The 24,617-nt window shown below is 43.1% G+C and overlaps 1 protein-coding gene and 1 pseudogene across 1 annotated transcript; both read left to right on the top strand.

Annotated features, from left to right (window-relative positions):
- LOC115007582 (interferon-induced protein with tetratricopeptide repeats 1B-like) overlaps positions 1-11,039 on the top strand; it is a 29,742-nt pseudogene extending 18,703 nt beyond the window's left edge.
- On the top strand, positions 1,950-3,845 carry LOC115007573 (interferon-induced protein with tetratricopeptide repeats 1-like). Its single transcript, XM_029430507.1, has 2 exons — positions 1,950-2,087; positions 2,482-3,845. The coding sequence occupies exons 1-2, from the start codon at positions 2,005-2,007 to the stop codon at positions 3,785-3,787; spliced, it is 1,389 nt and encodes a 462-aa protein (XP_029286367.1). The 5' UTR covers positions 1,950-2,004; the 3' UTR covers positions 3,788-3,845.
- Positions 11,040-24,617: the final 13,578 nt, after the last annotated feature.

Genomic DNA, 24,617 nt, shown 5'->3' with positions numbered 1-24,617 from the left:
TGTAGACAGGAGAGGAGACGTGGGACAGGCTCACAGCTGTTTATTGGTACACTCAAACAAATGCATGTCTTATCAGGCGCTTTTTAGATAGCTCCGAGGTTGCTGACTCTGTCCTGCACCGTGTAATCCCGTGGATTTCTCTCTCTCTGGGTAATCCATGTCTGGGGCTCCAGGACTCAGCCTACTGGAAAATGAACAGAACCAGGCCATCACCATGCATTTTTTATGTGACTGATTACTTGATTCCGTTCAGCTCTCTGGCATCCAGCTGGGACACTCCCGTCTCCCCCCAGCAGCTGGCGCCCTAACCACACCCCACTGCCACAAAGTAATTTTACATTTCTTTCTTTGATTTTAAATTACATGTTTTAATCTAAAGACTGCGTATGTTGGCACAATGACGATCCTTGCATACCTAAACTGTCACCCGGTTTTTAACAATACTATAAATGCGGAACAGAATTCTAGACAAATGTTACGGCAAGGTGAACAACGCTTATGTGAGTAGAGCCAAACCATTAAAGTAAACATTTGCACCAGTGAATAAAGTCTCTTAAAAGATGATTTCTCCCTACTCAGCAGAGCGTCATAATGTAGGTGCATGGTGCAGTGTGGTGATGGCCTAGTGGTCTAGTGGTACGCCTTCCAAACAAAACATTAGAAGGTTGGGAGTTCAATACCAGGCTGCCACCTGAGCTTAACTCTGAGTTATCCTAATCCAGGGAGACTGTCCCTCTACTTAGTTCAATGTAAATCGCTCTGGATAACCGCTGTCCCAGCTCTTCATACTTTCACCAGGATTGGCGCCATTGCATATGAAACAGACAGGCCACTAATTTTGACAAGAGGCCATTTTTCACACCTCACATTAAGCTGAGGGTAACTGACATTCTGTCAGTGTATACACATACTGAATAGGCTTATATTATGATATCATAAAATTTTATGAGAAGCTGCAGCCATTAAAAAATGTGGCATCTTTGGGTTGAATATTTCACTCAGTGTGGCATCATATTCTAAAGAAGAAAAACAAACTAATTAATTTAAATAAACTTAGGAGAAAATATAATGACACACTTTAATGAGTCATGTCTTAGTTGTTTTTCCAGATATGTGGCTTTAGGTTTCTATTGCTGGGAAACAATAGTCAGGCGGGCGTGTTTAGACAGAACAAAAATGCAAACGTATGACATTCACTTCGACTTCAGTGTGAACATATAAAGCTGCGTGCTCAACAACATCTCATCATTTTCAGCAAAGCAGGAGTTAGACATATCTGACTTTGTACCAGCGAACCTAAAGGTGCATCAAGAGCAAAAACCAGACGAACTGCTGAGTCAAGGAAACAGCCGAATGATGAGGTGAGAAACTGCTTCTGCATTTCAAGTAATGACAATCATTCTGATGTACTTAATATCTTATTATTATTGAGCCCCAGAGATCCAAAATCCTCACCTTTAGTCATGAGCTTTGGGTAGTGACCAAAAGATTGAGTTCACAAACAAAAGTGGCCGAAATAAATTCCCTCAGTAGGGTAGCTGGGCTCAGCATAAGTCATAGGGTATGTAAGCTCAGACATACAGAGGAAATTAAGCTTTCCTTCTGCGGTTTTCCGTGCAAATCTTGAAGACTCCGGGGTAGACCCAGAACACGTTGAGGAAATAATATAAAAATAATATATAATAATATAAATAATATTTTTATATTATAGAATAGAATTTATATATCTCATCTGGCTTGGGAACACCCTGTGTCACGACGCTGGATTTGCGTTTCCTGTTTTATTTTGAAATGTTCCCTTCCCCTTGTGTCATGTCTTGTATTATTTCCTGCCCTTGTGTATTTCCCTTTCTCCCCCAGGTGTGTCTCGTTCCCTTCATTAGTTTCCTCCTGTGTATTTGCCTTTCTCTCCCAGCTGTGTCTTGTTCCCTCATTTAGTGTCTGTGTGTATATATCCCTGTCTGTCTCAGTGTTCTTTGTCAGTTCGTTATTTTTGTTACTCTCATGTTCTGCTCATGCTATCCATGTTGCCGTGTGCTTCCCTCGTGTACTCTCGTGAATCTTCGTGCTATCCTGTGTCAACCCTGGTTCGTGTTTTCAGTTCTATTTGTTACCTCATTTTATATATTGGTAAGCTTTTGCTATATAAAGCTCTCTTTTGTTTAACCTCATCTTGCTTTTTGCATTTGGGTCCTCCTTATTACAAAATGTAACACCCTGGGATCCCCCAGGAGGAGCTGAAAATGTTGCTGCTGAAAGGGAATGAAAGAAAGATGGATGTTTTATTTTCCTTATGACTGTTCATGTTTCCTTTCTTTGTTTACTTGTTTGCTGTCTACTCAGTGCTTCTTACTCCATTCCTTCCTTCCCTCTTCCCTTTCTCCGCATGAGATGAACAGTAGTTATGCACTAATTGCAGACTTCATCACATTAACCTACTTATGATGTGTTTTAATAATTGTTATTTTAATTCTCCACCAGTGCTGATCAGAGTCAAACAACACTGGTGTCCAAACTGGAGGCCCTGCAGTGTCACTTCACCTGGGATCTGGACACCAGCAGGTCCAAACTTTTCCGTTGCAGGGAAAGGTTTGAGGATTTCTTCACCGAGGACGGACACAGCTGGCTGGGTCACATTTACAACCTGCGGGGGTTCATTGAATACAAGCTGGGGTTCACAGAAGAAGCCCAGAGTTTCTTCAACAAGGCTACAGAGGCCTTCCGTCAGATGAGAAAAGCAGATGAGGGTCCCTGGTTAGTGGTGAATTACGGAAACCTGGCTTGGCTGCACCACCACCTGGGAGACCCAGCAGAGAGTGAGGCTTACCTGACAAAGGTTGACGCCCTGATGAATGAATACCAATATCCATCTCAGGACGAGCTCCACCCAGAGATCTACGCTGAAAAAGCCTGGACTTTCATAAGGTTTAGCACAGATAAAATGCTGCTGGCTGCAGATTACTTCCAGAGAGCCATTAGGATGCAGCTGGTCATGGTGGAGTGGCACACCTACCATGTCAAAGGGTTAATGTTTGCTTCAAAGCACAGCAGCACAGGGCTGGGGGCTGACATCTTGGAGAAAATGAGAATCGCCAAAGAACAGGATCCAGAGAACTTGTACTTTGCAGTTCACTACCTTGAGCATTGTGCTAAGAAAGGAGAAATAATTAAAGATGAAGCATCTAAGCTAGCCAGGGAGGTTTTGAGAAATCCTATCAGCAGCTACAGTGGTATTAAACCATTACTTAGGGTTTACAGAAACTATGTATCTGTTGATGAGGCCATTGACTTGGCAGAGGAGGTTCTGAAAAACCATCCAGATGAGCGTTATCTGATGAGATGTGCTGCACTCTGCTACAAATGGAAGATATTTTTCAGTGACAGTCCCCCAAAACAAAGCATGGTAGACAGAGCAATCAGTCTCCATGAAGAGGTGATTTCACTTTACCCTCATTCTTCCCTTGGGAAGAAAATAGACCTTGCAAATATATATTCCAAATCAACTAACGGCAAGGTTAAAGCTAAGCAGATATACCAGGAGCTGCTAAAAAGTGATCTTGATCAGGCAGGCAAACAGATGCTTTACAACAACTACGCAAAATATTTAAACTTCCAAGGACAGGATCGCACCAGCTCACTAAGATATCACATGAAGGCGGCAGAGATACCGCAACAATCCATCTTTCGTGAGAAAAGCATCAAAGTTCTAAAGAACATAAGAGACAAAGGCAAGGACAGAATGTGTCGCGAAATACAGAAGTTTCTGGAAAACCTGCAAGAGCCATAGTGTTTTTAACAGCCCTGGTTCCAGAACAAATATAGGTATTGCATTACCTGAAAATAATCAGTAAGTTAATCAAGCTTTGTCTTTTAAACGCAGGTTTCAACACGTGTCTGCACTTTAGTAGTTAATGGAAGACAGATGTTAGATATTGTCACAATATCTAAAAGATTATTTGTAAAATTGTTTATATAGCCTTTGCAATTTGCTTTGCAGTTAGCTTTGTTTTGTGAACTATAAAACTCTTTGATTGGTACTGTAATACTTAACTTGATGTATAAACTGAATATTATCACCAGCTGATTGTATGTATAGAAAATATGTCTCTCTTGAGAATGAGAACCTGTGTCTCAATGAGATTTTACCTATATAAATAAAGGTAAAATAAAAAAATGTCAATCATTGTCTAAGTTGTATACAATAATAAATATGCATTATGTACACCAATAAAAGTTATTTAAGTGTTTTTTTTTTTTTTTTTTGGTTACTATGTACAAGAAACTTAAATACATCTGGGGCATCTGTGTTTTTATCACTGATAAGTGGTGCAGACAACACAGTACGACTTCACCTTTTTGAACTTAGGGTGTGTTTTTTATTATAGGGAACTTCAATTATTGCAAACTTAAACTGTCACCCGGTTTTCAACAATACTATAAATGCGGGACAAAATTCTAGACAAATGTGGAACCGGGAACCATTACCTTACCGTGGTGGAGAGGTTTGTGTGTCCCTATGAACCTGAGAGCTGTGTTGTCTGCAGCCTGCTGCCCCTGGTAGGGTCTCCCAAGTCAAATTGGTCTCAGGCAAGGGGCCGGACTAAGAATGGTTCAAAACAACCGCATGATACAGAGGGAAAGAGAAGGAGAGACCCTGCCTGGAGGAAGCCCGGTGCCCCCCTCTGGAGCCAGGCCCAGAGGGAGGGCCCTACAGCGAGTGGCTGGTGGCCGGGATTGTCTGGGAGCCCGGTCAGGCACAGCCCAATGAAGCTACGTGATGCCTCCCATCCATCCATCCATCCTGTGGGCCCACCACTCATGGGATAAACTGCTGGTGTCGGGTGCGCTGTCACACGGGTGGCAGTGATGATCAGGGACCTCGACGGACCAGACCCGGGCAGCAGAGGCTGGCTCTGGGGACGTGGAACGTCACTTCTCTGTGGGGGAAGAAGCCAGAACTAGTGCGGGAGGTGAAGCGCTATCAGTTGGATCTGGTGGGGCTTACCTCTACGCACAGTCTTGGCTCTGGAACCGTACTCCTGGATAGGGGTTGGACTCTATTCTTCTCCGGAGTTGCCCAAGGTGTGAGGCGTCCGGGCTGAGCGCCACTACATTGGAGTTCACCCCGGTGGACAAGAGGGTCACCTCCTTATGCCTTAAGGTTATGGGGGAACAACTCTGACTATTGTTTTTGCCTATGCCCCAAACAGCAGTTCAGAGTATTCGGCCTTCTTGGAGACCCTGAATGGAGCCCTGCAGGGGGCTCCAGTAGGTTACTCCGAAGTCTTGCTGGGAGACTTCAACGTGCATGTAGGAAACGATGGAGACACCTGGAGAGGCGTGGTTGGAAGGAACGGCCTCCCTGATCTAAACCTGAACGGTCGTTTGTTGTTGGACTTCTGTGATAGTCATGGAATGGCCATAACAAACACCATGTTTGAACATAAGGATGCTCATAAGTGTATGTGGTACCAGAGCACCATAGGCCAAAGGTCAATGATCGATTTTGTGATCGTATCATCTGATCTAAGGCCGCATGTTTTGGACACTTTGGTGAAGTGAGGGTTGGAGCTGTCAACTGATCACCATCTGGTGGTGAGTTGGATCAAGGGGTGGGGGAAGACTTTGGACAGACCTGGTAAACCCAAACGGGTAGTGTAGGTGAACTGGCAACGTCTGGAGGAAACCCCTGTCCGGGAGATCTTCAACTCACACCACCGGCGGAGCTTTTCAGACATCTCTGTGGAGGTTGGGGGCATTGAACCTGAGTGGGCAATGTTCAAAACGTCTATTGCTGAAGCTGCGGTGAGCAGCTGTGGTCTCAAGGTCTTAGGTGCCTCAAGGGGCGGTAACCCTCAAACACCATGGTGGACATCCGTTATCCGGGAGGACTCCGGAAACAGTTGCAGGGTACCGACGGACTCGAAGCCGTGCTTCTGGAAAACCGTCCATCACCTCAGTAGGGGGAAGCGGGGAACCATCCAAGCTGTGCACAGCAAGGGTGGGACCCTGCTGACTTCGACTGAGAAGGTTATCGGCCGGTGGAAGGAGCACTTTGAGGAACTCCTGAATCCGACTAACACGCCCTCTATGGTAGAGGCAGAGCTGGAAGCTGATGGGGGACCATCGTCAATCTTCCTGTTGGAGGTCAGTGAGGTAGTCAAACAACTCCACAGTGGCAAAGCCACAGGGGTTGATGAGATCCGTCCAGAAATGCTGAAAGCTTTGGGTGTTGAGGGGCTGTCTTGGTTGACACGCCTCGTCAACATTGTGTGAAAGTCTGGGACAGTGCCTAGGTGGTGGCAGACCGGGGTGGTGGATCCCTTATTCAAAAAGGGGGACCAGAGAGTGTGTGCCAACTACAGAGGTATCACACTTCTCAGCCTCCTTGGTAAAGTTTGGTGGCCTAAGGATCTCATCGTTGCTCTTTTCAGATGATGTGGTCCTGATGGTGTCATCGGTCTGTAACCTTCAGCAGTCCCTGGATCGGTTTGCAGCCGAGTGTGAAGCAGTTGGGATGAGTATCAGCACCTCAAAATCTGAGGCCATGGCTCTCAGCAGGAAACCGGTGGTATGGCAGGGATAATTGGGTTTATAATAGTTATTTATAGTAAAGGTCAATAGTTATTTATGGCCTTTTTATCAATAAATATTATAATATCTCCAAATGCACAGCTTGTGAACGCCTGGTATTATTCTTAGAAAAACCTGTCTAATATGTTTAAGTCTTTATCCCTTTTATCTGAAATTTGAAGGTGAACTTCATAACACTTGGTGCTATATTTTTATTTATACCAGCTATACCCATCTTCAGGCATATTTTTCAACAACAAACTTCAGGCAGAGTGTATTTTCTTCAAATTCAGTATATTCAGACCACTATATCTCAGTGCCAGAAGCACTTGGAGTGATTAATCAATGTTTTACAAGAATAATAAGAGAGTTATCTTTTTAATGAGACCAAAATCTTGCATCTGGTGCAAATGGTTGAAGAGCAGCTTATAATATACTTTGGGTATGTCGTTTGTAGGTATTTTTGTATTTTCGAGTAAAGTCCCCCACCCCTTAAGAGGTTAAAGAAACCCTCACTCGACCCCTCTGAAGTGAACAACTACAGACCTGTCTCTCTTCTTTCTTTTCTTTCCAAAACACTTGAGCGTGCAGTCTTTAATCAACTCTTGTCTTACCTTCACCAGAACAACCTTCTCGATCCGCACCAATCTGGTTTCAAGGCAGGCCACTCAACTGAGACTACCCTCCTCGCTGTCACTGAGGAACATCATGCTGCTAGAGCAGCCTCCCTCTCCTCTGTTGTCATCATTCTGGACCTTTCTGCTGCGTTTGACACAGTGAAGCACCAGATCCTCCTCTACACCCTCCAAGAACTGGGAGTCTCAGGCTCTGCTCTCTCCCTGCTCGAATCCTACCTAAAGGACGGCACCTACAGGGTAACTTGGAGAGGGGCTATGTCGTACCCCTGTCAACCCACCACCGGGAACCTCAGGGCTCCATCCTGGGTCCTCTCCTCTTTTCTCTGTACACCAACTCAATTGGCTCTGTCATTCACTCTCACGGCTTCACCTACCACAGCTATGCAGATGACACTCAACAGATTCTGTCTTTTCCCAGATCTGAAACCCAGGTGGAGGCACGGATCTCGGCTTGTCTGGCTGATATCTCTGTATGGATGGCGGCACATCACTTGAAACTCAACCTTGACAAGACTGAGCTCCTTTTCCTTCAGGGAAAGGGCTCTCCCGTCCAAGACCTTACCATCAACATCGGCACCTCTGTTGTTTCCCCGACTCAGACTGCAAGGAATCTGGGTGTGACACAGGACGACCAACTGTCCTTCGGTGCCAACATCGCTGCAACAACCTGCTCCTGCAGACACACTTTGTACAACATCAGGAGGATATGTCCTCTCCTGACTCAGAAGGCAACGCAGGTTCTTGTCCAGGCTCTTGTCATCTCACGCATTGACTACTGCAACTCCCTCCTCGCTGGACTGCCTGCATGTACCATTCGACCTCTACAGCTCATCCAGAATGCAGCAGCCTGACTGGTCTTCAATCTACCCAAGTTCTCCCACACTACACCGCTTCTCCGCTCCCTTCACTGGCTACCAGTGGCGGCCCGAATCTGCTTCAAGACTCTAGTACTGGCCTACCGTGCTGTGAATGGATCAGTGCCTTCCTACATCCAGGCCATGGTCGAACCATACACCCCAGCACATTCACTTCGCTCTGCATCGGCCAAACGGCTCGCCACTTCCTCACTGCGAGTAGGACCCAGATTCCCCTCAAATTTAGATTTAGAGTTCATCATAGCACAGAGACGGCACTGGTGAAAGTTACCAATGACCTTCTATTGGCATCAGACAAAGGACTTGTCTCTGTTCTTGTCTTGTTAGACCTCAGTGCTGCTTTTAACACTGTTGATCATGACATTCTACTACAGAGACTGGAACATTGTGTTGCATTAATTTGGCCTCCAGCACTACCGTAAGGAATCTTGGCGTTATCTTTGATCAGGATCTGTCTTTTAACTCCCACATAAAACAAATCTCAAGGACTGCCTTCTTTCATCTACGTAACATTGCAAAATAAGACACATCCTGTCTCAAAATGATGCAGAAAAACTAGTCCATGCATTTGTTACTTCAAGGCTGGATTACTGCAACTCATTGTTATCAGGTTGTCCCATCAAAGTCGCTTAAGACTCTTCAGTTGATCCAAAATGAAGCGGCACGTGTATTGACAAGAACTAGGAAACGGAATCATATTACTCTTGTATTAGCTGCTCTGCACTGGCTCCCGGTAAAATACAGAATATAATTCAAAATCCTTCTCCTGACTTACAAAGCAAGGTCAGGCTCCAGCATATCTTAAAGATCTCATAGTACCTTATAAACCAACTAGAGCATTGCACTCCCAGACTGCACGGTAACACAACATATTTTCTGTCAAATGTTGTATTTGTACTATGTTGTTTATCCTGTACATACGACATCTATTGCACATCTGTCCATCCTGGGAGAGGGATCCCTCCTCAGTTGCTCTCCCTGAGGTTTATTCCATTTTTCCGCCTTTAATTATGGGGTTTATTTTAGGAGGTTTTTCCTTGTGCGATACGAGGGTCTAAGGACAGAGGGTGTCGTATCCTGTACAGTCTGTAAAGCACACTGAGACAAATGTATAATTTGTGATATTGGGCTTTATAAATACATTTGATTTGATTTGATTTGGAACAGAACCCACCTGTTTGCTATCCTGGCTCCAAAATGGTGGAACGACCTCCCCATTGATGTCAGAACAGCAGATAGTCCTCCCACCTTCCGTCGCAGACTGAAAACTCATCTGTTTTGTCTACACCTTGGCGAATTAAGAAAAAAAGTTATTTGTATGATGCACTTATATTGGTTTGGCTTGTTTGTAGCTAATAGTTGAATTCGTATTCTTTTGTTTCTGTATGTTGCACTTGGCTTAGTTTGACTTGTGGCTTATTTGAAGCTATTGTTCTGCACTTAAAGGATTGTACCTATTTGAAGCTAATGTACTTGCAAGATTATTGCTGTTCGGAGTTGTATCCTTATGATTGTTTGCACTTTTTGTAAGTCGCTTTGGACAAAAGCGTCAGCTAAATGAACTGCAATGTAATATAATAGCACACTTCAGAGCATATTACATTAACTTACTGATGATGTGTTTTAAAAATTCTATTTTTATTCTCCATCAGTGCTGCTCAGATTCAAACAACACTGACATCCAAACTGGAGGGCCTGCAGTGCCACTTCATCTGGGATATGGACACCAGCGGGTCCAAACTTTTCCGTTTAAGGGAAAGGTTTGAGGATTTCGCCACCGAGGATGGACACAGCTGGCTGGGTCACATTTACAACCTGCGTGGGTTCATTGAATACAAGCTGGGGTTCACTGAAGAAGCCCAGAGTTTCTTCAACAAGGCTACAGAGGCCTTCTGCCAGATGAGAAATGCAGATGAGGGTCCCTGGTTAGTGGTGAACTACGGGAACCTGGCTTGGCTGCACTACCACCTGGGAGACCCAGCAGAGAGTGAGGCTTACCTGAAAAAGGTCGATGCCCTGATGAAAAAATACCCATCTCCATCCCAGGATGAGCTCCACCCAGAGATCTACGCTGAAAAAGCCTGGACTCTGTTGAAGTTCGGTGCAGACAAAAAGCTGCTGTCTGCAGATTACATCCAGAGAGCCATCAGGATGCAGCCGGACATGGTGGAGTGGAACACCAGCTATGTCTTAGGGTTAGTGAATGCTTCAAAGTACAGCAGCACAGCAGTGGGGGCTGACATCTTGGAGAAAATGAGAATTGCCAAAGAACAGGATCCAGAGAACTTGTATCTCGCTGTTAAATACCTCGAGCAATGTGCTAAGAAAGGAGAAAGAATTGAAGATGAAGCACGTGAGCTAGCCAGGGAGGTTTTGAGAAATCCTGTCAGCAGCTACAGTGGTATGAAAGCTGTACTAAGATTTTACAAAAACTATGAATCTGTTGATGAGGCCATTGATTTGGCAGAGGAGGCTCTGAAGAACCATCCAGATGAGCGTTATCTGAAGGGATGTGCTGCACTCTGCTACAAATGGAAGATCATTTTTTTCAGGGACAAAACGAAGCCTGATGGACAGAGCAATCAGTCTCCATAAAGAGGTGATTTTACTTTACCTTCATTCTTCCTTTCTGAAGGAAATAGACCTTGCAAATATATACGCAAAGTCGACTAACGGCCAGACTAAAGCTGAGCAGATATACCAGGAACTGCTAGAAAGGGATCTTAAACCTGCAAGCAAACAGATGCTTTACAGCTACTACGCAAAATATTTAAACTTCGATCGAAAAGAGTACCAAAGGTCACTAAGATATCACATGAAGGCAGCAGAGATACCGCAACAATCCTTCTTTCGGGAGAACTGCATCAAAGTTCTGGAAAAGATTAGAGACAGACGCAGGGACAGAATGTGTAGAGAAATAGAGAAGTTTCTGGAAAACCTGCAAGAGCCATAGTGTTTTTAACAGCACTGGTTCTAAATCGAGAAAAGAAATATAGGTATTGCATAACCTAAAGGAATCTATAAATACTTATTAATCGAGCTGTGTCCATTAAAGGCAGGTTTCAACAAGTGTTTGCACTTTCGTAGTTAATGGAAGACAGGCTGTTAAAAATAATATCAGCACTCGGTTTGTATGAAACAGGCCGAATCCTTCACTAACACGGGTTATTAACATGTTCAAATGTCGTGACAATAATTCAGTATCACATTATTTGTTCAAATGGATTTTGAATGGATGTTGTTTTCCTAAAGTATCTATCTATCTGTAACCATGATGTTTTCCGTTGCACTGTATTTTAAGAACATAGTAGACTCTATAGCCTTTGAAATTTGCTTTTCTGAAAGCTTTTAGTTGTGAAATATAAAACTCTGTTATGTAATGTAATACTTCATTTGCTGTATAACCTGAATATTATCGCCAGATACAACTGATTGTATGTATAGCAAATCTGTCAAGTTTGCTTCAATTGTACAAATGAATAAACATGCATTAAGTACACTATGAAAAGTAGTTTAACTATTTTTTGTTTTGGTTGTTACTATATAAAATAAATTCAAATACATGACACATCATTTTGCAGTACTGCACTTAGGGTGCTGATGGCCGGTAATTAAACTTTACATTTTGAAGTCAACATGGATGAGCACTAAACAAATGAAGCTGTATAACAATATCTCCAAGGACCTAGGACCTAGGCCAGGGGTCGGCATCCTTTACTATCTAAAGAGCCATTTTTCCCATCTTCCACCAAATAAGATTTGTCTGGAGCCACAAAACATGTTTGATAACACAGCTTATAGATTTAATATATAGTTATACTTCATTTGTTGCATTTATGAAATTACAGAAAGACCAAAAAAGAAACTGTTGCTATGTTTACCTGTTTTAACAAAGGAAAACACCAAACCCTTTTGAAGAGAAGGAACAAATACACTGGCATGTTTAGGCCTACTTTGAAATAAATTAAACACAGAACTATGCAGGCCTATTTGAGTCCTCCCCATATTTGTTGAATAAAATAAAATGAATATAATATAAAAATACACAAAACTATAAAAAATACAAAATAAAAATGAAATAAATGAAAGAAGTAGACAACTTTGAAATAAACAAAACGTATAGCTGCAGCCTAATATCTTAAAAAGAGTAAACATAAAGAAATAGGCCAGTTTCTATTTAATTATGTCCGTTTCAGTGTGTTTTCATCAACATGGAGGTGGTGATCATTTCTTTGGCTTGTAAAAAATTCACAACAGCCTCTCAAATGTCCCACAAAATGTCTTTCAACATCACATTTTCTGTTGTCTGCTCTTTTCTCGCCACATATCAAGCACACTGGTAAGCCAGCATTGTTGACAGGGAAAACAAATGTATCTGTCCACGCAGAATTATTTTATCCATGGTTAGCATACCGGGTTAGGCGGGGGTCTGCAACTCAAGATAAACCACCTGCAGGGGTTAGGGTTAGGGCGCCCGTAGACGCAGTAGAATGTGACGCATTTTTTAGTTGACAAAATATTAAAACATATATTTTATTTCAGTGTCACAATATCACCTCGAACTCCAAGATAAGAGGTGTTCCCTTTGAAAGATTGTCCACTGTGCAACAAAAAATACATGTTCCATGTTTTTTTTTTTCAAAGCTACAGGGAGCCACTACAGAGGGGTTAAAGAGCTGCATGTGGCTCCTGAGCCACAGGTTGCAGACCCCTGTTCTAGGGGGAGCTGAGGGAATAGACAATGGATGGATGTTTTATTCCTTATGACTGGTCCATTCATTTTTTCTTACTTTGTTTTCTTGCTGTCTATTCAGTGCTTCTTACTCCTTGCCTTCCTTCCCTTCTCCCTTTCTCCACATCAGATGAACAGTGGTTATCCAAACATAGCACACTTCAGACCATTTTGTATGAACCTTTTGAGAATGTGTTTTAAGAATTGTTCTTTTTATTCTCTATCAGTGCTGCTCAGAGTCAAACAACACTGGTTTCCAAACTGGAGGACCTGCAGTGCCACTTCACCTATATAAAAGATTATTTGTAAAACTGTGAGCAGTAATTTGTATGAAAATCCTTGAATAACACTCGTCATTTAAATAGCATCACTGAGGACATGTTAAAAATATTGTTACCATAATTCAGTATCACATGATTTATTCAAATAGATTTTGATCAGATATTGTTTTTCTTTAATAAGTTACATGTAGGCTATACGTGTAACCATGGTGTTGTCCTTTGCAATGTATTTTAATAACATAATAGACTCTATAGCCATTGAAATTTACTTTGCAGTAAGCTTTGTTTTGTGAAAGACAAAACTCTTTGATCGGTACTATAATACTTAACTTGATGTATAACCTGAATATTATCACCAGATTGTTTGTATAGAAAGTATGTCAAGCTTTGTCTAAGTTCTATACAATAATAAATATGCATTATGTACACTAAGAAAGGTTCTTTGAGTATTTTTTGTTTTGGTGGTTACTATATACAAGAAATTGAAATACACGACACATCATTATGCAGTACTGTACACCGGGTGCTGATAGATGTTAATTAAACTACAACTATTAAGTCAACTTGGATGGAACAGTGACAATATTTCCAAGGCGATATGTGAACAGGTGACTAATAATCAAACATGCAAGCTTTTGTGTTGAAAAGAAGTGTTTCTAAATTAAATAGAACCCTGTCAGGTCCGGACCTCCTGGTGGCACGGCACTGCTGCGACCCGGGCTCCTGTCGCGCGCTGCAGCTTTTATGTTTTTATGTTGTTTTACGTTTCTTTTTTTTATTTTAAACCACACGTTTTAATCTAAAGACTGCTTATGTTGGCACGATGACGATCCTTGCAAAAGAGACGCACTAATGGCTCTCTGCACTGCGGGAGCCTTCCCACCATCTGACCTGCCGGAGGACATACAAACTACAGAGTCTTCTATTATAGTGTTTACTGAGACGTGGCTTCACCGGGATATTTCTGGCTCTTTGTGAGCTGGAGTATTTTTCTTTAATTCACTCAGACAGAAGTGAAACGTCGGGGGGCATCTGTGTTTTTAACAATGATAAGTGGTGCAGACAACAAAGTACGACTTCACCTTTTTGAACTTAGGGTGTGTTTTTTATTATAGGGAACTTCAATTATTGCAAACTTAAACTGTCACCCGGTTTTCAACAATACTATAAATGCGGGACAGAATTATAGACAAATGTTACGGCAATGTGAACAACGCTTATGTGAGTAGAGCCAAACCGCAGAGCTTCCAAACCCGGACCATAATACGTTGCATCTCATATCTGCTTATAGAACTGTTGTCAAACAGAGCGAACCACAAACCAAGACTGTAAACGTTTGCACTAGTGACAGAATAGAGTCTCTTAACAGATGTTTTCTCCCTACTGAGTGGGTTATCAGCAGAGCGTCATAATGCAGGTGTTTCCAGGTAACGCTTTCCCAGCTCTTCATACTTTCACCAGGGTCACCGCCATCGCATATGAAACAGACATGCAACAATTTTGACAAGGGGTCATTTTACGCATCTCACACAGCTTTTATTAATTGTATAATTCACATTAGCATGTTTCATGAAGTAAGTCTATGCACCTCAGTTTTGTTGTTGTTTTTCAGTTTTGTCAGGGAGATAATTCAGCTGAGGGGGCACAGCGACCTTTTTGGACAGACCTGGACCCCCAATGCTCCACATTAAGCCGACAGGGACATTCTGCAGACAACTGCTGCTCAAAGTGTACACATATACTGAATATGCTTATATTATGATATCATAATACGTTATCAGAAGGTGCAGCCATAAATAACTGTGGCATCTTGGGGTTGAATATTTCACTCAGTGTGGCATCATATTATAAAGAAGAAAAGCAATTTTATTTTAAATACACTTAGGAGAAAATATAATCACAAACTTTAATAAGTCAGGTCTAAGTTCTTTTTCCAGAAATGTGGCTTTCGGTTTCTATTCCTGGGAAAGGATAGTCAGGTGGGCGTGTGGATTCCTACATTGAACAAAACAGACTTCAACATAATACTCATTTACAAGATTAAATGGTTAATTTATTTGACATTTTACAACACAGGTTTCAGCTGAGGGGGCAAAGTGACCTTTTTGGACAGACCTGGACCCCCAAGGCCCCACATTAAGCTGACGGTGACTGACACTGCAGACAGCTGCTGCTCAAAGTGTACACATATACTGAATAGGCTCATATGATATCATAATATTTTATGAGAAGGTACCGCCATAAAAAAATATAGCATCATATTCTACAAGAAGAAAACCAAACTAATTATTTTAAATACACTTAGGAGATAATGTAATCACAAACTTCAATGAGTCATGTCTAAGTTATTTTTCCAGAAATGTGGCTTTAGGTTTCTATTCTTAGGAAACGATAGTCAGGTGGCCGTGTTTAGACAGAACAAAAATGCAAACGTCTGACATTCACTTCGACTTCAGTGTGAACATTTAAAGCTGGGTGCTCAACAACTTCTCATAATTTACAGCAAAGCAGGAGTTGGACTTATTTCACTTTGTACCAGCGAACGTAAAGATGCATCAAGAGCAAAAACCAGCCGAACTAACTAACATTTAGAGAACTGCTGAGTCGAGGAAACAGCCGAATGATGAGGTGAGAAGCTGCTTCTGCATATTATTGTAAGAGTAACTAATGAGTTACATTCGGATTTATTTTATGTCTTACTATTGAGTCATAGATCCCCAAATATTGACATTATGGATCCTGTGGGAGAAAATCCCTGAAGGATCTTCACCACACTATAACAATACTTCTATATTGCTTTCAAAAATCAACAGAGTTCAAGGAGTTTCAATAGAATAAGAGTTTACTGAAGAATCAACACAGTACAGCAAACACGAGTCGGTCCAAGGAGTGATTGAATAACAAATCACACACCTCTTAGTTTATACATTTTCCTTATCTTTCAAAGTTGACACCATTGTTCCAAAAAGTCAGTGAGTAGAGACAGGAGGGGTAGAGACAGGAGGGGTAGAGAATTCAGACGGTGGCAGGTGTTAGTCAGATACAAGAATACAATTGTCTGTTTCTTATGATGACCTTCAGTTTACCTAAGATACAATGGTCGAATTTGACGCGTAGGGCTAAAGAAAACATTGCCTATCTGAAAGGAGGCACAGAGAATACAAGTAAAGTTACAGTGATGTGCTGAGTGAGTCAGAAATTAATTAAACCAAGTTTTAAACAATAGTAATGTAACATCTGTTGCCTGACTGTCCTGCCAACCTTGACTTTTTAACCATTGTGCACCAGTAGTTATCTTTTTCTTCAAATACTCCCTAACTTTCCCACAGCGGAAAAACAATTGTGTTTTCAAATACTCCTGACAATAGCACATTCTGCTGACACTTTATCTATTCTTACTTAACTAGTGGTGTAACTAGTAACTAATGTTATTTTAGCTGTTAACCTTTACTTTCCATGACCTCACCTTCTGCCTTTACACCATTACATCTCAGTGTCTGTCGTATAGACTAAAATACTCTAATGATTAACAGTAAACAAAAATCTTCATGTTTCAGGCAGTTGCTAACTAAAATCATTATTCTGCTTCAAACAATATCCCACAATCCTTCAAGTTAACGAGGAGGTTTTCATTCCCTCCCTTCTTTCTTCATTCTTTACTTACTTTTGCCTCTTCGGTGTGTCTTGTTATTTTCCTTATAGGGAGTTTAAAGTGTGTATTTTCTTTCTCCTTTTCAATATTTTTTTACGTTTTCTGGTCATTTTTTTCCCACACTGACATGGATATAATTCTGGTAGAGAAATTGGAGAAACGCCTAACACATCTATATAATTTAATGAAATAACTATTTTCTTTCCCTTGCTCCTTTTCATCCTTCCTGTCTTCCTTGTTCTCTTCTGTCTTACTCAATTTCTTTACTTTACTCTTCTTCCTACCTTTCTATACCTTCCTTGCTTGTGTCCTCCTTCCTTACCTCTCTCAGCCATCTTTTCTTATCTCTTACCTCATCCCTTTTGGTCTTTCCTTTCATCCTTCTGGCCTCCTTCACTACTTTTTCCCTCCTCTTCTGTTACTGTGACACTCCTTTCTTCATCCATTCCTTCCCTTTATCATTTTACTTCTACATTTTTACTGCTGCTTCATTTATTTTACCTTACTTTGCTCCTTGCTGTCTATCTGATCATGTTTATTTGTGTTGGAAAAATATTCCTAATAACACCACGAAGTCAGGATCCAAATCCAATAAAAGGGTTTAATCAATATTCTTGCAAGAAAGAGCCGAGTTTTATTCATACAAAGGATGATCAAATTCACGCACATACAGGTTGTAAGTTCTGCTGTGTTGCTCACCGGAGCAACTCTCCCAGCCTCAGTATTTATACCCATTCAAAGGACAGGAAGTCATGAAGAGCTTCCAGGTCAGTCTTCCTTTGTTCTACAAGATGGGGGTTTACAGTAAACACAGATGTACTAATCAACTCAGGTCCCAGACGTACTAATTCAACCGACTGAGGACTGTTCTTTGATTGAGCAGTTCACCTCCTGTCCCCTGCTGTGTTTAACACTCCGTCGTTCCTCCTGTCCCCTGCTGTGCTTAACAATTAGTATTTCCTGTATTTTCCTATAAATTTGTCACATACACACTCAAACACAGTACAATGTGTCGTGCAATTATTTTGTGTCAAGCTCCCAAAAGCAACTAACAAAAAAATAAAGAAATATTTTCTTCCTATGCATTCAATGCTGCTTACTCAATTTCTATCTTCCTCCCTTTCTCCACATGAGGTGAACAGTGGTTATGCAAACATAGCAAACTTCAGATTATATTACATTAACCTACCAAGGATGTGTTTTTAATAATTGTTATTTTTATTCTCCATCAGTGCTGCTCAGAGTCAAAAAACTAACTCCAAACTGGAGGTCCTGCAGTGTCACTTCACCTGGACACCAGCAGGTCCTTACCTTTACGTCTCAGTGAAAAACTGAAGGACAACGGCACCGAGGAGGGAAACAGCTGGCAGGGTCACATTTACAACCTGCGGGGGTTCACTGAATACAAGCTGGGGTTCACTGAAGAAGCCCAGAGTTTCTTCAACAAGGCTACATGATGAGAAACGCAGATGAGTGTCCCTGGTTAGTGGTGAACTACGGGAACCTGGCTTGGCTGCACCACCACCTGGGAGACCCAGCAGAGAGAGAGAGAGAGCCATCAGGATGCAGCCGGACATGGTGGAGTGGAACACCAGCCATGTTTTAGGGTTAGTGAATGCTTCAAAGCACAGCAGCACAGGGCTGGGGGCTGACATCTTGGTGAAAATTAGAATCAACAAAGAACAGGATCCAGAGAACTTGTACTTTGCTGTTCACTACCTCGAGCAATGTGTTAAGAAAGGAGAAAGAATTGAAGATGAAGCACGTGAACTAGCCAGGGAGTTTTGAGAAATCCTGTCAGCAGCTACAGTGGTATTAAACCCTTACTTAGCGTTTACAGAAACTATTTATCTGTTGATGAGGACATTGATTTGGCAGAGGAGGTTCTGAAAAACCATCCAGATGAGCAATCAGTCTCCATGAAGAGATGATTTCTCTTTATCCTCTTTCCTCACTTAAGAAGAAAATAGACCTCGCAAATATATATGCAAAGTCAACTAACGGCCTGGCTAAAGCTGAGCAGATATACCAGGAACTGCTAGAAAGGGATCTTGAACCAACAGATGCTTTACAACAACTACGCAACTCATTTATACTTCCAACAACAGGATCACAACAGGTCAATAAGATATCACATGAAGGTGGAAGAGAAACCGCAACAATCCTTCTTTCGGGAGAACAGCATCAAAGTTCTGGAGAAGATTAGAGACAAAGACAAAGAAATAGAGAAGTTTCTGGAAAAAATATAGGTATTGCATAACCTAAAGGAATTTGTAAGTACTTATTAATCAAGCTGTGTCCATTAAAGACAGGTTTCAACAAGTGTCTGCACTTTCGTAGTTAATGGAAGACAGGCTGTTAAAAAAAATATCAGCCATCGATGTGTATGAAACAGGCCGAATCCTTCACTAACACAGGTTATTAACATGTTCAAATGTCGTAACAATAATTCAGTATCACATTTTTTGTTCAAATTAGTATTGAATGGATGAATTTTCCTTAACTTAGCGTATAAATCTGCTCAGTTTTACACAGCCACTGGTCAATGTTACAGTGTACACTTATATTTTGTCTCTTAATTATTATTTTTTTTCTTACTTTTAATGGTGGGGGGGAGGGGGGTGACAGATGTGTAATGTCATATGTCTTCTAAGCTACTGGGTGCCTAAATTTCCCCCGGGATCAATAAAGTATCTATCTATCTGTAACCATGGTGTTTTCCTTTGCACTGTATTGTACATAGTGAACTCTATAGCCTTTGAAATGTGCTTTTCTGAAAGCTTTGAGTTCCATCCATCCAGCTATCCATCGTCTAACGCTTATCCGGGATCGGGTCGCGGGGGCAGCAGCTCCAGTAAGGAACCCCAATCTTCCCTTCTCCGGACCACATCCTCCAGCTCCGACTGGGGGATCCTGAGGCGTTCCCAGGCCAGTGAGGAGATATAATCTCTCCACCGAGTCCTGGGTCTTCCCCGGGGTCTCCTCCCAGCTGGACGTGCCTGGAACACCTCCCTAGGGAGGCGCCCAGGTGGCATCCTTACTAGATGCCCGAACCACCTCAACTGGCTCCTTTCAACGTAATGGAGCAGCGGCTCTACTCCGAGTCTCTCATGGATGGCTGAGCTTCTCACCCTATCTCTAAGGGAGACGCCAGCCACCTGCTGCTCCAATTCTCCGGCCAATCTCTCGCTCCATTGTCCCCTCACTCGCGAACAAGACCCCGAGGTACTTGAACTCCTTCACTTGGGGTAATGGCTCATTCCCTACCCGGAGTAGGCAATCCACCGGTTTCCTGCTGAGAGCCATGGCCTCAGATTTAGAGGTGCTGATCCTCATCCCAACCGCTGCACACTCGGCTGCGAACCGATCCAGTGACTGTTGAAGGTCACAGACCGATGATGCCATAAGGACCACATCATCTGCAAAGACCAGCGATGAGATCCTCAGGTCACCGAACTGCAACCCCTCTCCTCCACGACTACGCCTTGATATCCTATCCATGAAAATCACGAACAGGATTGGTGATAAAGCGCAGCCCTGGCGGAGGCCAACATTCACTGGAAACGAGTCCGACTTACTGCCGAGTATCCAGACACAACTCTCGCTTTGGGTGTACAGAGATTGGATTGCCTTTTTCACAGCAGCCATGTCATTGCAGGGTAAACATTTGATCAGCATCTAAATGGAACCGGCCATGTTATTAATTGCACCTGTGTTTACCCTGCAACACCAGGAGGTGGGAGCAGAGCGTCATAAAGCAGATGTCCAGGGAACCGTTACTGCTCTTCACCGACACTCTGCAGATCGCCGCTGCTCAAGTGTAGGCTAAGACTATATACCTAATATAGAAATGTGTTTAAGATAATGCACATGACATCTTAATAATGTTTATTTAATGAGGAGATGCATTCATATACAAAAATATAGCATCTTGGTTTTGAATATTTCACTCAGTGTGGCATCATATTATAGCATCAAGAAGAAGAAGAAAAACATTAAATCCTCTTGAGGGGAAATATCATGGCAATATTTGATGAGTCATAATTTTGTTTTTTCACATGTGGCTGTATGTTTTCATTCCAGGAAAACGAAAGTGAAGGCCTGTTACGACAACACAAATGCCCCGCCTCTGACATTAGTTTCGACTTTTGAGAAACTCGAGACATTTGTTGTTCTGAATATAGGTGTGGCATCATATTCATCAAGAAGTAGAAACGACTGATGATATGTGGCTGTAGGTTTCTATTCCTGGGAAACGATAGTCAGGCAGGCGAATCAAGAGCAAAAACCAGACAAACTGTCTAATATTTAGAGAACTGCTGAGTCGAGGAAACAGCTGAATGATGAGATGAGAAACTGCTTCTGCATCTAAAGTAATGACAATCATTATGATGTATTTTCTATCTTATTATTATTGAGCCCCAGAGATCCAAAACCCTCACCTTTAGTCATGAGCTTTGGGTAGTGACCGAAAGATTGAGTTCACAGACAAAAGTAAATAAGCTGAAATAAGTTCCCTCAGTAGGGTAGCTGGGCTCAGCATACAGTATATCTCAAAAGTGAGTACACCCTTTAGATTTTTGCAAATATTCTGTTATATCCTTTCAGGGGATAACATTATCCTACTGAAACTTTGATATAACTTAAAGTAGTCAGTGTGCTGCTTGAATAACAGTATAGATTTATTGTCCTTTGAAAATTACTCAGTACACAGCTGTTAATGTCTAAACAGCTGGCAACAAAAGTGAGTACACCCCATAGTGAACATGTCCTAATTGTGCCCAATGATGTTGTTTTCCCGCCCTGGTGTCATGTGACTCGTTAGTGTTACAAGGATTCAGGTGTAAATGATAAGCAGGGCTGTTAAATTTGGTGTTTTGGGCACAATTCTCTCTGAATGCTGGACAACATGGCACCTCATGGCAAGGAACTCTCTGAGCGGCTGAAAAAAAGGATTATTGCGCTTCACAAAGATGGCCTTGGCTATAAGAAGATTGCCAACACCATGAAAATGAGTTGCAGCACAGTGGCTAAGATCATACAGCGGTTTTCCAGGACAGGTTCCACTCGGAACAGGCCTCGCCAGGGTCGACCAAAGAAGTTGAGTCCACGTGCTCAGCGTCATATCCAGAGGTTGGTTTCCAAAAATAGACGTGCGAGTGCTTCCAGCATTGCTGCAGAGGTTGCAGAAGTGGGATGTCAGCCTGTCAGTGCCCAGACCATACGCCGCACACTGCATCAAATCGGTTTGTATGGCCGTCGCCCCAGACAGAAGCCCCTTCTGAAACCGATGCATAAGAAAGCCCACAAACAGTTTGCTGAAGACAATGAATCCAAGAACATGAGTTACTGGAACCATGTCCTGTGGTCTGATGAGACCAAAATAAACCTGTTTGGGACAGATGGTGTCCGGCGTGTGTGGCGGCACCCTGGTGAGGAGTACCAAGACAAATGTGTTTTGCCTACAGTCAAGCATGGTGGTGGCAGCATCATGGTCTGGGGCTGCATGAGTGCTGCCGGCACTGGGGAGCTGCATTTCATTGAGGGACACATGAATTCCAATATATACTGTGACATCCTGCAGCAGAGCATGATCCCCTCTCTTCGGAAACTGGGCCGTAGGGCAGTTTTCCAACATGATAATGACCCTAAACACACCTCCAAGATGACAACGGCCTTGCTGAAGAAGCTGAAGGTTAAGGTGATGGACTGGCCAAGTATGTCTCCAGACCTAAACCCAATTGAGCACATGTGGGGCATCCTCAAGAGGAAGGTGGAGGAGTGCAAGGTGTCCAACATCCGTGCGCTCCGTGATGTCGTCGTGGAGGAGTGGAAGAAGATTCCAGAAGCAACCTGTGCAGCTCTGGTGAATTCCATGCCCAGGAGGGTTAAAGCAGTGCTAGATAACAATGGTGGTCACACAAAATATTGACACTTTGGGCACAATTTAGACATGTTCACTATGGGGTGTACTCACTTTTGTTGCCAGCTGTTTAGACATTAACAGCTGTGTACTGAGTAATTTTCAAAGGACAATAAATCTATACTGTTATTCAAGCAGCACACTGACTACTTTAAGTTATATCAAAGTTTCAGTAGGATAATGTTATCCCCTGAAAGGATATAACAGAATATTTGCAAAAATCTAAAGGGTGTACTCACTTTTGAGATATACTGTAAGTCATAGGGTATGTGAGCAGAGACATACGGAGGGAAGGGCGCTTTCCTTCAGAGGTTTTCCGTCCAACTCTTGAAGACTCCGGGGTATACCCAGAACACGCTGAGGAGATTATTTATCTCATCTGGCTTGGGAACACCCTGGGGTCCCCCAGGAAGTGCTGGACATTTTGCAGGTGAGAGGGAATGAAAAAAGGATGAATGTTTTATTTTCCTTATGACTGTCTATTCAGTGCTTCTTACTCCATTCCTTCCTTCCCTCCTCCCTTTCTCCACATCAACAGTGGCTATGCACTCATTGTACACCTCAGAGCTTATTATATTAACCTATTGATGATGTGTTTTAATAATTGTTATTTTTATTCTCCATCAGTGCTGCTCAGAGTCAAACAATACTGGTGTCCAAACTGGAGGCCCTGAAGTGCCACTTCACCTGGGATCTGGACACCAGCAGGTCCTTAATATTCCGTAGCAGGGAAAGGTTTGAGGATTTCTGCACCGACGACGGACACAGCTCGCTGGGTCACATTTACAACCTGCGGGGTTCATTGAATACACGTTGGGGTTCACTGAAGAAGCCCAGAGTTTCTTCAACAAGGCTACAGAGGCCTTCCGCCGGATGAGAAACGCAGATGAGGGTTCCTGGTTAGTGGTTAACTACGGGAACCTGCCTTGGCTGCACCACCACCTGAGAGACCCAGCAGAGAGTGAGGCTTACCTGACAAAGGTCGACACTCTGATGAAGAAAAATATCAATCTCCATCCCAGGACGAGCTCCACCCAGAGATCTACGCTGAAAAAGCCTGGACTCTGATAAGTTTTAGCACAGATAAAATGCAGCTGGCGAGCCATCAGGATGCAGCCGGACATGGTGGAGTGGAACACCTACCATATCAAAGGGTTAATGTATGCTTCAGATCACATCAGCACAGACCTAGGGGCTGACATCTTGGAGAAAATGAGAATTGCCGCGGCATGACTCACAACACCGCTTCACGTCCGGGCAAATGCCCGGCCAATACCCTAGATACCCGGACATGGGGTTATGATGGCTTTTCGGAACCAACAACTGTGTATTTTCCTGACCTGTTTGTGTGTCACGGCTCACACGGTACAGCCTGTCTCTAATCACTGAAAAGTGGGGGTGTGTCAGTGCGGCGTTCTGGTTTAGTGGGGAGCCATCTACACTCACTACTTGCTCGAAAGCGTGACGGAGGGTCTCGTCTCGAGACTGCTCGAGGGGAAAGTCCTCCACCGGATGTAACTGCAGGGACGAAGCTGATGAAGCTCATCACAAGCCTCCTCCGGCCCCGCACTCCCCTCGTTGGCGTTCGCCACCTCCGTATCCCCATTGAACACTGCCGGGAGAGGAGTCTGGCGGCGCCACAACCCGGACCAACTGCCCCACCTCCATGACTGGACAGTCCCGCCACCACCCCTGCCCTGGCATCTGAGGAGCCCTCTGTGGTGCCAGGCGAACATATGCGTAGGCTGGGTCCTGGGGGGGAGAAAAGAAAGGAAACTGGGGGTGAGTAGTCAGCTGTGCTCCAGCTGCACCGGAGGTGAAGACCGGGCCAACGAAAGGTGGCATATGGTAGCGGCCAGCGGCCCCTGCTGAGGACCGGAAACTCCTTGAGGCACGAACGGGCCGGACCTGTGGGGGAGCTGTGGCCCGGTCTTTGTGCCCCA

Source organism: Cottoperca gobio, chromosome 4, assembly GCF_900634415.1.
Source record: "Cottoperca gobio chromosome 4, fCotGob3.1, whole genome shotgun sequence".
Taxonomy (NCBI): Eukaryota; Metazoa; Chordata; class Actinopteri; order Perciformes; family Bovichtidae; genus Cottoperca; species Cottoperca gobio.
The sequence above is the reverse complement of the archived record's forward strand: the minus strand, read 5'-3'. Positions and strand labels throughout refer to the sequence as shown.

What these genes read in the sequence shown, in the direction of transcription:
- LOC115007573 (XM_029430507.1), top strand. Translation starts at nt 2,005, where the DNA reads ATGTTCTGCTCATGCTATCCATGTTGCCGTGTGCTTCCCTCGTGTACT. An exon ending in GCTATCCTGTGTCAACCCTG is followed by an intron (nt 2,088 to 2,481) that starts GTTCGTGTTTTC and finishes ATTCTCCACCAG; the next exon opens with TGCTGATCAGAGTCAAACAA.